This window comes from Balaenoptera musculus, chromosome 1, assembly GCF_009873245.2.
Source record: "Balaenoptera musculus isolate JJ_BM4_2016_0621 chromosome 1, mBalMus1.pri.v3, whole genome shotgun sequence".
NCBI lineage: Eukaryota > Metazoa > Chordata > Mammalia > Artiodactyla > Balaenopteridae > Balaenoptera > Balaenoptera musculus.
In genome coordinates, this window is record NC_045785.1 from 40,443,980 (window position 1) to 40,457,351 (window position 13,372).

The following is a 13,372-nucleotide window of genomic DNA, read 5'->3' on the forward strand; positions in this document are numbered from 1 at the left end:
GATGATTACATCATTGCCAAATATTCTAGCTCTTCTCAATGCAGTGCCCTTCCCTGTAGGAAGATTCTGCATCTCTACCTTGTTGAATTAGAAGTGGTCATATGACTTGCTTTGATATAGGAAATCTGGGCAAAAGTGACCCCTTCTAAAAATTTTTAAGAGAAGGTACATGGCTCACCATCTCTCCCTTTTCCCTCTGCCATGACTACCCATATGGCAGGTGCTGTCCGCACTTTTCTGCAACCTCACATATTCTCCTGGCACTTATTATTTCTGCACATATTGAATACTTTCCAATTGCCGACATCTGCAAACCTCTCCTGAGGGCTTTCTTGGGCCACTGGAATCTGCTATGTCCATACATTGAGCAGATTGGAAGTGTCAGGGAATTAACACTCCCACCCTCACTCCCACTCCTCTGCCCCTAAGGGATAACTCTGAGGCTTATTTTCCACACTGACTTCCAGGGTTTCCCTGTAGGATTAAATTCCACTTGCCGTCAGTGGTAGCTTGCTTGATAACGAACCTTTCTTAGCTTTCTTCATTTTCTTGTATCACTTCCCCACCTCCCGCCAAGGTCTCTGGGATCACCTCCCAAATAAACTACTTGCATTAAAATCTTTGTCTCAAGTTCTGCTTCTTAGGGAACCCAAACTAAGACATAGAGCAATGTTCCAAATAAAGGATGCTTGGTCAGCCTGGGTGCCAGAGTAAAGATGAAGTGGAGCAGAAGCGACTCCAATCCATGAGAGACATGTACCAAAAGTAAAAAATAAACCTTTATTTTATAAGTCTCTGTAATTTTGATGTCATTATTACTTTGGTGTAACTTAGTCTGTCATGATTAGTGAACTATGTATAACTTTTCTTAGTAATTCTCATTCTAGGAATTTTTCCTAAAGAAATAATTAAAGATGCACACAAAAATCTTTATACAAGAGTGTTCAGGGGCTTCCCTGGTGGCGCAGTGGTTGAGAATCCACCTGCCAATGCAGGGGACGCGGGTTCGAGCCCTGGTCTGGGAGGATCCCACATGCCACGGAGCAACTAGGCCCGTGAGCCACAATTACTGAGCCTGCGCGACTGGAGCCTGTGCTCCGCAACAAGAGGCCACAACAGTGAGAGGCCCGCACACCGCGATGAAGAGTGGCCCCTGCTTGCCACAACTAGAGAAAGCCCTCGCACAGAAACGAAGACCCAACACAGCCATAAATAAATAAATAAATAAATAAATAATTCAAAAAAAAAAAAAGAGTGTTCACTGTGGTATTATTTATAATTAAATCATCAGGGACAATTTAATATACAATAATAGATAAATTTAATATAGAATGCTTTTCAGCTACATAACAGTCCCTCTGAGAATATTTAATAATATTGAAAAAATGTTCACATTATATTCCTATATAGTTTATACAGGATCTTTATAATTTTATTTTTTAAATTACATATATATTTGTATATACACGTGCAAAATGTAACTGTCTCTCTTTTTAAAAAACATTTATTTATTTATTATTTATTTTGGCTGCACTGGGTCTTAGTCGCAGCATGAGGGATCTTCATTGCGGTATGTGGGATCTTTAGTTGTGGCATGCAGACTTCTTAGTTGTGGCATGCGGACTCTTAGCCACGGCATGCAGACTCTTAGTTGAGGGATGCATGCGGGATCTAGTTCCCCAACCAGGGATCAAACCTGGGCCCCCTGCATTGTAAGCGTGGAGTCTTACCCACTGGACCACCAGGGAAGTCCCAAAAAATAATAGTCTCTTTCATCAATCTGGTGATAAAAGTCTCACTTGGATAGGAGAAAAATATTTCCTCATACTGCCTCCCTTCTGTTGAAGAGGTTATAGGAGAATAAACTTTCCAAAAAGTAAGAAAAAAACTATAGTTGGACTTCTGGGCCAAATGACTAAATAAGTTCACGCTTCAATAAACCCATTCATTCCCATCAAATAGTAATATTGAATAATATAAGAAAAAAAGAAATGAAAATATATAGTTGGGCTCCAGTGCAAGAGACATATCTCCATGAGGCTGAAAAGTACAGAAATGCAAAAGGATACATGCTCCTAAGGCTACTTGCTTGTTGAGATCTGGATATAGCAGCAGGCAGTAGCAGCTGAAAGTTGGACTCCTATGAGCCTCCTAAAAGTACTCTATAGGAGATGGGGATCAGAGACAAGGTCTTCTGCTTAGAACAAGGATCTAGGGTGGGGCTCACCTGCTATGAAAGAAGCCTAGAAAAAAAAAAGGCTGCTGCAGAACTTTCTGGGAGAGAGCTCCTGTGTGCTGTAGGCCTAGAGAGGCAAGGAATATAGACAAAGGAAACAGAAGCAATGTTAAACTATCCTGCTGACTTTTTGTCACTGGATCTCCATATCCCCAATATTTACCAGGTCCTATACTGAAAATATGGGTAGAGTCAACTGCAAAATCCACCATATAGGGATATGTGAGCATAGTGGGAGTTTGCGGGGGCAGGGGGGGTGGTGGTCAGGGCTGGGGAGAGAGAGTAACAGAAAACTTCCTTCTCAAAGTGATATTACAAATTAAAATTTCAAAACACATGAAGAAATTAAATGCTAAAAATGATACTAAACAAAATCAACAGTTATAACTTGAATTCACTCCAGATGAAACTTATTTTATAGAACAAAGATTTTAAAATAAGCATATTGAAGGTGTTGGAAGAAACAAATGAAAATGTTAAAACAGAATAAGAAATTATGAAACAGAACAGGCAGAAATAAAACAAGAGCAGGTGGATATGAACAAAATTAGAAATCTTGGAAATTAAAAATAATCATTGAAATATTGAAAAAGACAGGAAAATAATCCACACTAGATATGGTCAAAAAGTGAGTTTATGAATTCAAGTTACTTTTGGGGAACTCAGAATCAATGCAGTAAAATAAAATGCTAAAAATTATGAAAAATTAGTAAAGAATCATGGAGGGCCACTTGAGAGAATCCAACATTCATCTAATAGAAATTATTGAAGAAGAGAATCAAAGGAATGAAGAAAAAGCAATCTTTGAAGGGATAATTTGCCAATAATTTCTCAGAATTAAAGAAAGACATAGATTCTCAGGTAGAAAGACTACTCAGAGTACCAAGCAGGGTAAACAGAAATAAATTCACATCCAGACACATTAAAATGAAAAAGCAGAGCATGAAGATCAAAGGGAAAATCTTTAAACCTACCCAAGAAAAGATAAGTTACCATAAACAAATACTGGCAGACTTCTTATTAGCAACTGTGGATGTCAGGAAAAAATGAAAAAAAAAATGTTCAAAGAATGAAGGGAAGCCCTCCTCAAGCTAGAATTTATACCTAGCCAAACTATCATCCCAAATTGAAGTCAAAATAAGAACATATACAGATTAAGATCGTTTCTCATGGACTCTCACTAAAACAGCTATTAAGGGATCTACTTTAATAAGGTAACAGGAAAATCTTGAGATGCAATAAACAGGAGAACACAAAAATTTATAAGCTGTGTAGGAAAAGTCAGCTGGCTCTTCATCATCATCATCATCATCATCATGTGTAATTGCTAATAAGTGGAAGAAAGAATGAACTAGTTGTTGAATGATACTGAGATAATGGGTTATCTATATGTAAACAACAAATTAAATCCCCAGCTCATATCATACACAATGATCAGTCCTAAATGAGATAAATACCCAAGTGTGATGTAAAACTTGACAATTTTTAGAATACAGGAGAATATGATATTCAGGTAGGGAAGGATTTCTTAAATAAGTCACAAAAGCAAAGCTCATAAAGCAATATTCATACATTCAGCTACACTAAAACAAACAAAAAAACCCTTCCATAAATCAAAATACATCATAAATCAAAAAACACAAGCCACCATCTGGGGTAAGATATTTGCAATGCATGTTAAGTGACTAAGTATCAACATGCAGAACAACAAAGAAATAAAAATCAATAAAAAGAAACAACCCAAGAGAAAACGGACAAATGATATGAAAAGTCAGTTCACAGAAGAAAGCAAAAGTGGCCAATAAACATATGAAAAGATATTAAACCCCACCAGTAATCAGGGAAACACATATTATAAAAACAATGGGATAACATTTTATATTTATCATGATGACTGGTAAAAATTTGTCTGATGATGCCAAGTGTGGAGGATTCAGAGAAATGGAAACTATTATACTTTGCTGTTCTTATACTTTGAAGTATAAATTTGTTCAACTACTTTAGAAAACAACTGGCCATTATACAGTAAATTTGAAGATGCATGTAATCAGTAATTCTTCTCCTAGTTATATGCTCTAGATAAATTCTCATACTTATGCACAAAATGCTCCAAGTAGTATTATTTAAAATTGCAAAAAAACTGGAAATAACCTAAATTATGATCAATAAAATGGAAAAAGAAATTGTGATGTAATCATAAGTGGAATACTATATAGCAGTTAAAATGATTGAACCAGAGCTACATGTATTCACATGAATGAATCTCTACAGTATAATAAGTAAGGGAAAAGTTGAGTATGACATTTATAGTGTGATATCACTTATAGGAATTTGTAAAACAATACCAGTTATACCAGTCATATTTTTGGATATATAGATATAGAAAATCATTGAATTTATTACAGTGGTTACCTATAGAGTGAAGGGAGAGAGATGCAATCAGCTATGAGTACAGAAAAGTCTCAACTAGATCTATAATTTTTTTAATAGGGGACTCTGTAGCATATATGGCACAATGTTGATATGATAAAGCCAAGCTGTTTGGTGGTGAGGGGGGCAATAGATGACTCTTCATTTTATCTCTACTCTTTTCTGTGTATTCAAAATTATTCACGATGAACAAAATAAGAGTTTAAAGAAGATACCACAGAGTTTTAAGGCTTCCAAATTCCCAGCCAGCATTTCTGAAGGCTCCTAGCTGATGAGGAGTGGTAGCATCAGACTGCAGTTCTGTGTTGAGGATGGTCTGGTGATGAGTGCAAACAAGCTAGTACCTCCCACTGGCATCCCCAGAGAGGTAGAATGCCACTTGCTAGCTGCAGCAGCTTCTGGTGAGGTGGGGAATGGAGATGACTTTGAAAGTGAGAGACAGTTAGTAACAGTAGAGGGAAGTGATTTTGACATGGACTAGAGTTGTTCAGGTAATACATAGCCTCACGGTCTTTCCTAACCTTTCCAAGTCATGACACACATGGATAATATTTGGCACACTGGAGTAGAGGTTACCACCTTGGCGGCTCAGTTATCCTGGGACCTACCTGTACCCCTGAGAGATGGGTGGATCAATATATCACAAGTGTATATCTTACAATATCACACAAATGTAGCCTACTTGCAGTACTGTATACTCGTGTGACACAACATGACTTTTGAGAAGCTTTGACCCAGAAAATAGTCTTTTCTCACCTAAAAGTAGGGAAAATTATAAACCATTCCCAACTCTGGCAGTGCTTAACAGTGTGCCCAAAAAGAGTGCACTGAGAGTCACAACTATTCTGCTTGAATCTGTGCAGTAGCAACTAGGAACGGAAAGAGCTGGTGCAAAAGAAATGTAGTTAACAGAGTCTAAAAGTCTCCTTCTAAAGCAACTGAAGACAGATCAAGAAACCTCTCCAATTCATATGTCAGCATCATATCAGGGTGTGACCAGATGAGACTAGAATGTGAAAGCAGGCAATCTGGGTCAGCATTTGTGGAGCAGAACAGAAAACAATCATGAAGGAAAGCAACTAACTGGATGGGACAAAGATAATCACTTACCAACACCTTAGTGGGAAGGGATTGGTAGGTCACACAACTGAGCCATTTTAATTATATTAGCCCATGATTTGGAATTTCTATATATGTTAATTATATACTTGTTAAACACAGTTCATTCTATGGGTTAGATTGAACATTTTCAAACCAGTTCATGTTTGTTCTTCTGAAGTCCCAAGTTCAAAGAGATCTATCAGGTGGAAATGTAGTAAGGCCACCCGAACTGGGTGGATCCAAATTACATTTGCAGTCATTGTCTTATATCTCAGTTACATAGACAGATAACCAGCCTTTGTGCTAAGACAGTGCCTGCAGAGGACAATTTCTCAATCTCCTTGCGAGCCAACTGGCCCTGGACACAGCAACAGGCTGGGTGGTAGGCAGGATGACATGGCACAGCTATATTGGTTACTAAAATACTGAAATACCTCCGTATTTATTGGCAATTAGCCACTCCTAGAGCTCCCCAACCCTGCCATGTGACCACTCCCCCACACCAGTCCGTTCCTCAGGATGCCATCTCCCCACAGTCCGGTAACCAAAGTGTTAATGCCCAGCACAGCAGAGGGCCACCGGGGCCATTAAATATTTAGAACATCACCAATGAATGAAGATGGACCACCATACCCACTCTTGAATGCTCACTGCTGGCACCATCATCTCCTTGGATTCCAAGAGAGAACAGCATCTCTTGTTGGCCAGTTTTGCCTCAAGTTCCCAAATTGAAATAAAATACCTTCTGGTAAAACTAAACTGCTCAACTTTTCTCTGGGCTATATGCCAGACCGAGGGGAAGGAAAGGAGCTTTAAATCCCAGGGCCATAGCTTTGTTGTGGCACTTGTCCTTCCTAAAGGTGAGTGACAAGAGTCACAGGAGACCAAACCTGGTCACTTCCCCAGACTGGCCTTTCCTCATTAACTGTCCTCCCTTCATTCCATGCCATCTACCAGGCAGTTTCCCCATTCCCCATGATTTTAAAACTTATTTCTCAGGAGACCAGGGCACTTCCTTGACACTTGGATCCACTGAGTGATCTGGGGAGAACCTGGCCCTGGAATATGCAGCAACATCATAGTATCAACCCTGCCATCTGCAGAGTCAAGACAAGGCAGCACAGAGCTGGGGAAGAGAAAAGAAACTGCCTGTGGGGTAGAGGATGGGGGAGAAGGATCATTCATGACACAAGAATTCTGCTGTTCATTCAGGAAGCCAAAGGAGGAGGGCAGGAATTGCATTTTGATAGACAACCAGACATCACTCTGGGAAATAAGGGAGAAGCCAAAGCAGAATGGCCACACCTACTCACCAGGGCTGGTTATCGTCAGGAGGTCTAGGTGCCGCTGTTGCTGCAAAAGAAAACACATTGTGAGAGCACTGATTCAAGCCAGAGCCAAACTTGTTGCTTAGCAGGTCAGGGTGAACATGCAAAGGGGATGTTCAGACACGCAGAGCAGGCTGTACTGCGGAGGACGTCGTCTCACCGCTCTGCAGGGAGGCCTTGCACCCTAGAGACAAGGGGGAATGGACAGCCTTTCTGGTCAGAGCCGAGAGGGCCTTAGAGACCTTCCAGTCAAACCTGTCTTATATTTAGGGAAAATGAGGCCATGAGAGGAATGTGGCTTACCTAGAGCCACAAAGAAAGTCCCTTTCCAGACTCCCAGCCATGGCTCACTCCTCTGTACCAGGCAGCTGTAGATTTCTCTTTGGTCACACTGGCTGTACTGGTTAAGTGTCTGATATCCTGGCAACCCTCTTTGCCTTGGGTCCTTAAGTCACTGTCACCCTCCTGATACTCCTTTCTAACCAAGATACTCCTGGGGGCTGGTTTATTTATTAAATCTGCTCAACAATGCTATGACAATTTCAACTACTGATGATCGAACCATTACTTTTCTAACTGAATCCTCATCTCTCTGTACCATACAACATTCAAAGAAAGTAATATTTGTCAGGTACACTAGCCCATATAGATGAAGTTGCTCTTGTTTGGAGGCAGCTAGCCTTGGCCCCAAGGGCTGAGGTGGTCAAGATCTCAGTAGGCTCGCCCCCTATCACACCATACTTATGGAGAAGCCTAGTCCTGAACTGGATGTCATGGGAACCTGAGGGTGGAGAAGAGGGTATTGTAGGATGAGGATGGGGCAGTGGTAAGCAACTCTCTTAAAGACTTAAGTCAGGATTCCTTAAGCCTCAGTCAACCTCTGTCTCTTCCCTACACTTGATTTTCCATTAATAGCAATTTCCATTAATACGTAATTTTTTTTCTTAAAAAGGGGTCCTAACAAACTTCACTTTGAGAACCACTGCTTCAAGGATACACATTGCAGGAGTTCCTGATTACCTGGTACTTCATCCAGTGGGTCCTTTGCCATATTTCACCTCACCTGCATTTCCCTCTTTATCTTGCCTCTCCCCTAGAATGGCTTCCTGAAATTCTCCTTAAGCAGAAAGGAGAAGGCAGCAACATTTTTTGAGTACCGAATATAGGCCAGGCACAGTACCAGGCACTTTGATGTGTCATTTCTTCTTACACTCTTGGCAATCCTACAGGGTTGGTACTGTACAACAGAGGGACATGGGGTTCAGACAGGAGAAATTATCTGCCTAAGACCACATCTTCACTGAATGAGAGAGCCAGGGTTAGAATTCAGTCAGTTCTAACCCTGGCTTGAAAGTCCAAAATACGATAATGCACAATAAATCACTTAGCATGATGCCTGGTACTTAATAGGTACTTAATAAAAAGAGTTATTTTTGTATTAATGTTTTGTTATTATTATAGACCATGTGTCCCTTGGTTTATAAAACCTGCCTTGCCCCTTTTCATAGAATTATTGGTACCAGAGCTCAAAGGTCATTGAGTCTGACCTGCCACCAGTACAGGAATCCCCTCAGCAATGTCCCCACCAGTTATATGAACTGATTCTGTTTTATCCCTTTGCCTGACAGGGAACTCACTTTTTGCCAGTTAAAATTTTTTTTTTCTGTTTTTTTTGGCCATGCCACACGGCATGTGGGATTTTAGTTCCCTGACCAGTGATCGAACCTGTGTCCCTAAATAGCTCTACTTTGAGCAGGGTTAAAAGCTGCTTCCTTATGAAATCATCCCTGTTTCTAGCTGCTTCAGCCCATGACAAGTTTGGAGACCTGAAGAAGATCTGTGTCATCTTCTCTCCTGGTTAAATATTCCCAGTTCCTTCATCCTTTCCTTATAAGACCTGGTCTCAAATCCCTGGCCCTTGTGGTCCCCTCCTCTTCCATTTAAATTTGATCTGTCCCAGTCAAACCTCTTTAAGATCTCTCTATCCCTTGCTTTAATGATTTTTCAGGGCCCTAAAAGCAGGTCTGTATCCTTTCATAGCCTTCTCCATCACACAGCCCTGTTTTACTGCCAGCTCATAATTCATTCCAGTTGACATTTTCAAGCAACAGTGCAACTCCAAGATGTCACTGACCTCCACTGTGAGCACACATTCTCATGCTGAAATAAAACACACACCCACACATGCAAGCTGGAGCCAGACTGCCTTCTTTCCCAATCACAGAACCAGGCTAGTGGGACAATTGGCTCAAGCTGCCTTTGCCAAGGCCAGCCTGTGAGGCTAGGCCCTTCCCGCATACATGAGGAAGGAAGACAATGTGTCCTTCTATTTTTCCATAAGCTTGGTTTTGTGGCAATCGCCGTTGGTGAAGGAGGTCCATTTATCTGAAAAGTGTCTATTTCCTAATTAAGATCTATCTCTAAATGGTGATTCTGTGTCCAGGGTCCAGTAGGACAAAAAGGGAAGAAAACCTGACAGGAACACAGACAGACCTGGCCTTGTGTCCTAGCTCCTCTCTGTGGTTTTGGATAACTTACTGTTATGTCTCTGGCCTTGAACTTCACACCTCTAAAATGAGTGAGTGAGACTGAAATACTGTCAGTGACTCTGAGTCAAAAGCAGCCAGACACTGTGCTTGTGGGCTCCCCTTCCGGTGTAGAGTTCTCTGAGAACGTCTGTAGCCAGGACCCTGGGGGCTAAATGACAGAGCTGAGAATTTAAAAGAGAACAAATTTTAAGCTAACCTCTCACACTGCAATTTTCAGTGCTTGTGTGTCTTCCTCACTATCTGAGGGGCATCTTAAGGGCCTGGAGCATCTATTATTCAGTCCATGGCACACAATAGCCCTCAGTAAGCATTGCTAAACTCAGCTGAACCATTCCTGGAATGCACATTATCCTTTCAAATCCCCATGCCTTTGCTCATGCTGTTCTCTCTAACTAATCTCCTGAGATCTTCGTGGAGCTCCCTCCTCACATCTCAAGACCTCCAATGAGGTCTCCTCTGCACCTCAGCTCCCAGACCTAACACTCTTCTCTCCTTTCCTCAGAACAGAATATTTCACACTTTGTTCTTCCAATGCATCTTGTAAAACCTAACTTTTGTATCATGCTCTGTCTTAATTATCTGTTTCCTTCTCTGTTTCTCTCATGAGGTCTTTACTTGAGGATAAGACTACGCCATTTCATCTCTATATTTCCAGTGCCCAGCACACAGGCTGAAAGGAATGCTTGATGCCATCTAGTTCAAATGATTCAACTATTCCATTATTCCCTCTGCAACAACCCTGTTAGGTAGGAATTCATCAGCATGGAAAGTAAGCATGCCCCTTCCTCTACAGGACTTCCCCCCCTGTCACGGCTTTGGGGATTCCTGCCTTTATGATTTTGCTCCTGCCATCTCAGCAGCAATATTATCTATCCACCTCCTCTGGAGACCTTCCTTCCTTTACTCCCACCCATAGGATCACTGTCTCTCTTGGACTCCTACAGCTCCTACTGTCTGTACCACTCCTGTGGTGATGAATTAAATCTAACCTGGTGACAAACCCCTTTAACCTACAGTTCACAGACATATGTGTGCACCACCTAGTGGCCCAAGCAGATAAGTGTAGACTGCTGTTTTAACCTGTAGCTCTTAAGATAGGATTACAAAGTCTGCATGTTCTATATGCAAATAAAAACAAAAGTGTACATTCAAGAATCATTGTGCAATAGTGAGGGTGGGAGGGAGACACAAGAGGGAGGGGATATGGGAATATATGTATATGTATAGCTGATTCACTTTATTGTACAGCAGAAACTAACACACCATTGTAAAGCAATTATACTCAATAAAGACATTAAAAAAAAAAAGAATCACAACAGTTTGAACCTAAGATACTAAAATATCCAAATAATTCCCTCAAAGTCCTTAAGGAATAAATGAAAAAGAAAATTTTCATTACTAAACGGTGTGCCTAGTATAATCATTTAGGATCACCAGTGGAAACTGTTTGGCATTTATTAAAATAGGGCACATGATTTGTGGAATTTGACCAATAATAGAAAACTAGTTATATAAGAGGGGAGCATGGTGGACATAAAGAATTACCAGATTATATAAGTTATTTACCAACTGAGAGACATAAGGGCCTTTTATATGGAGATGATATATTACCTAACTGCCTGGATGGTAGAATATGCAATGTTAGTTGGAGGAAATGAAGGTAGCTAGCTAGGCAGCAGGTTTGGTAGGCTGACAGGGCCTGCTGGCTGAGGGCTGAGCAGCTGAATCATTAGCTAACCATAAGCTACAGTCTCAGGAAGGCAGGCCCTTCGCATGTGTGGTAGTGGTACCGTGTGTGTGTGTGTGTGTGTGTGTGTGTGTGTGTGTTTTGAGGAGTGGGGGGAACAGATAAAGGAATTCTAAACCTACACAGAGGGCAATGTGTCCAAGTGTGCCTGTATGGTATTCCACAGATTCCTGGCAGAGTGTGGGTATGCCAGGGTTGGGTCAGTTAGGAGGTAATGTGTGGACTCCTGGCTGTGTATGACTCTGCATCCAGCTTTCCCTGGTAGGAGTGGTGTCTCATAAACATTCAGAGGAAACCCATTTCTGTGTTCAACCAATGTGTGGTTGATGCAGAGTCATGACTCCATAAAGACCATGGGGGCTGGAGGTTCCAAGGTCAATAGGAGCAATCTCTGAATTTGGTGCCAACCAAGGATGGCAGAAGCATCTGTAGTGGATGCTTAAGGAACTGTCTATCAGCATCCTTGTTCCAAGAGTTTTCCATATTCCTCTGTTCATCCAGTGGAAGCTATTTTGTTAATACAATGCCACTTCACCTCTGGTCACAGTTGACAGCCCCAAGGGTAAAAGTACTGAAAGGTGGGTCAATTAGAAACCTCATCTAGGAATTTTGGATCTTTTGTGATTTCAGTTATTCTCAATGAAAACTATTGTTGTCCAACATTAAAGAATCTATCTTTAAAATTTTTGTAATAATGAAAGTAACACATGCTTATTTTTGTCATTTTCCAAATTTCCAGAAAATCCAGAAAGTAAAAATGAATGAAATCCCACCACTGAAAGAGAAGCACAGTTAGCATTGTTTTGGTGTATATTTTTTTGTCATCTTTCTTGCTTGTGTTTATTTAACAGGGTCATATTTAGATATAACAAATGAAGCATGTTTTAATCTTGTGCAGCATTATGTTATTTTTTTTTTTTTTGGTCTCAGGCTGAGTCTTTATTTTAAAGTATAAGAATGTAAGTCACGTACATTTATTGTTATAAATATGTTTGCTCTTGTTGCTGTGATTTTGTTTCTAGTCCTTTTTCAGGGAAGGTGGTGTTAGTAAGACATCAAGAGAGAACTACTTGGTTATTTTGTCACAGGAGGCAGTTTGAAAAGCCCAGCTACTGCAGCCTAGTGATGTAAACAAAGTCCTCTGAATCTGGGGAGACTCTTCCAGGCAATATCCAACCTTTTGGAAAAGATACTCTATTCTTCACGTCTGAAGCCCCTCTCCCTGCAGTTACACAAAGTATTTTGTGGAAAGAGCTCCAAACTCAAAATCAGACAGACAAACATATGAATCCTGACTCTATCATCTTTGTGCTGTTATCCTAGGCATGTTATTTAAGCTAGTTGGCAATTAGGTATCCCATTCATAAAAAGAGTGTAGACCAACCTCCAGGAGCCTAACAGGAAAGAGAAGCTGAGAGAAAGAAGAAGAATCATTCACAGGTGAGGGGGGGGCGGGTGGGAGGTGTGAATAGGTAGAATGGGAAGCACACGGGTTGGAAGCTAGGATTTCTGAGCGCCTCTCCAGCTGTGCCCCACCTCAGGCTGAGACTTTAGGCTTCTCACCATCTGGTACCTAGCCTTTTACAACAGCATCTTAACTGGTCTCCCCACTTCGAGTCTTGCAAATTGCTGCTGCAGCTGGAGTGAACTTTCTAGAATCACATCTTAAAACTCACCAGGCCTCCTACAGAATAAAGTTTAACCCTTTAGCTGCTGTTGGAGGACTTCTGTGACCCAGCTCCTGCCTCTTTTCTCCTGTTCCTTCAGACTCTCAGCTCCAACCATGATGAGCCACTTCCAGTTCCCCAAATTTGCTGTGCTCTCACCTCAAGGTCTTTGCACGTGTTGTTCCCTCTTAGAACAACAACCCAACCAGATTTACCTGGCTAATTCCTACTTTTTATTCAGCTCTCCACTCTCATGCCACCTCTTCTGTAAAGGCTTTCTTGACTTGCCAAGGCTGGACTGGATCTTGCCCTTA

The 13,372-nt window shown here is 41.1% G+C and overlaps 1 protein-coding gene across 1 annotated transcript in view; it reads right to left on the reverse strand.

Moving 5' to 3' along the window:
* The window catches only part of AGBL4 (ATP/GTP binding protein like 4), a 1,270,110-nt gene that overhangs the window by 345,070 nt on the left and 911,668 nt on the right, over positions 1-13,372 (reverse strand). The window contains exon 6 of the mRNA XM_036855931.1: positions 7,081-7,120. Within this exon, the coding sequence (XP_036711826.1) occupies positions 7,081-7,120 (40 nt within the window). The remainder of the gene's footprint in view (positions 1-7,080; positions 7,121-13,372) is intronic.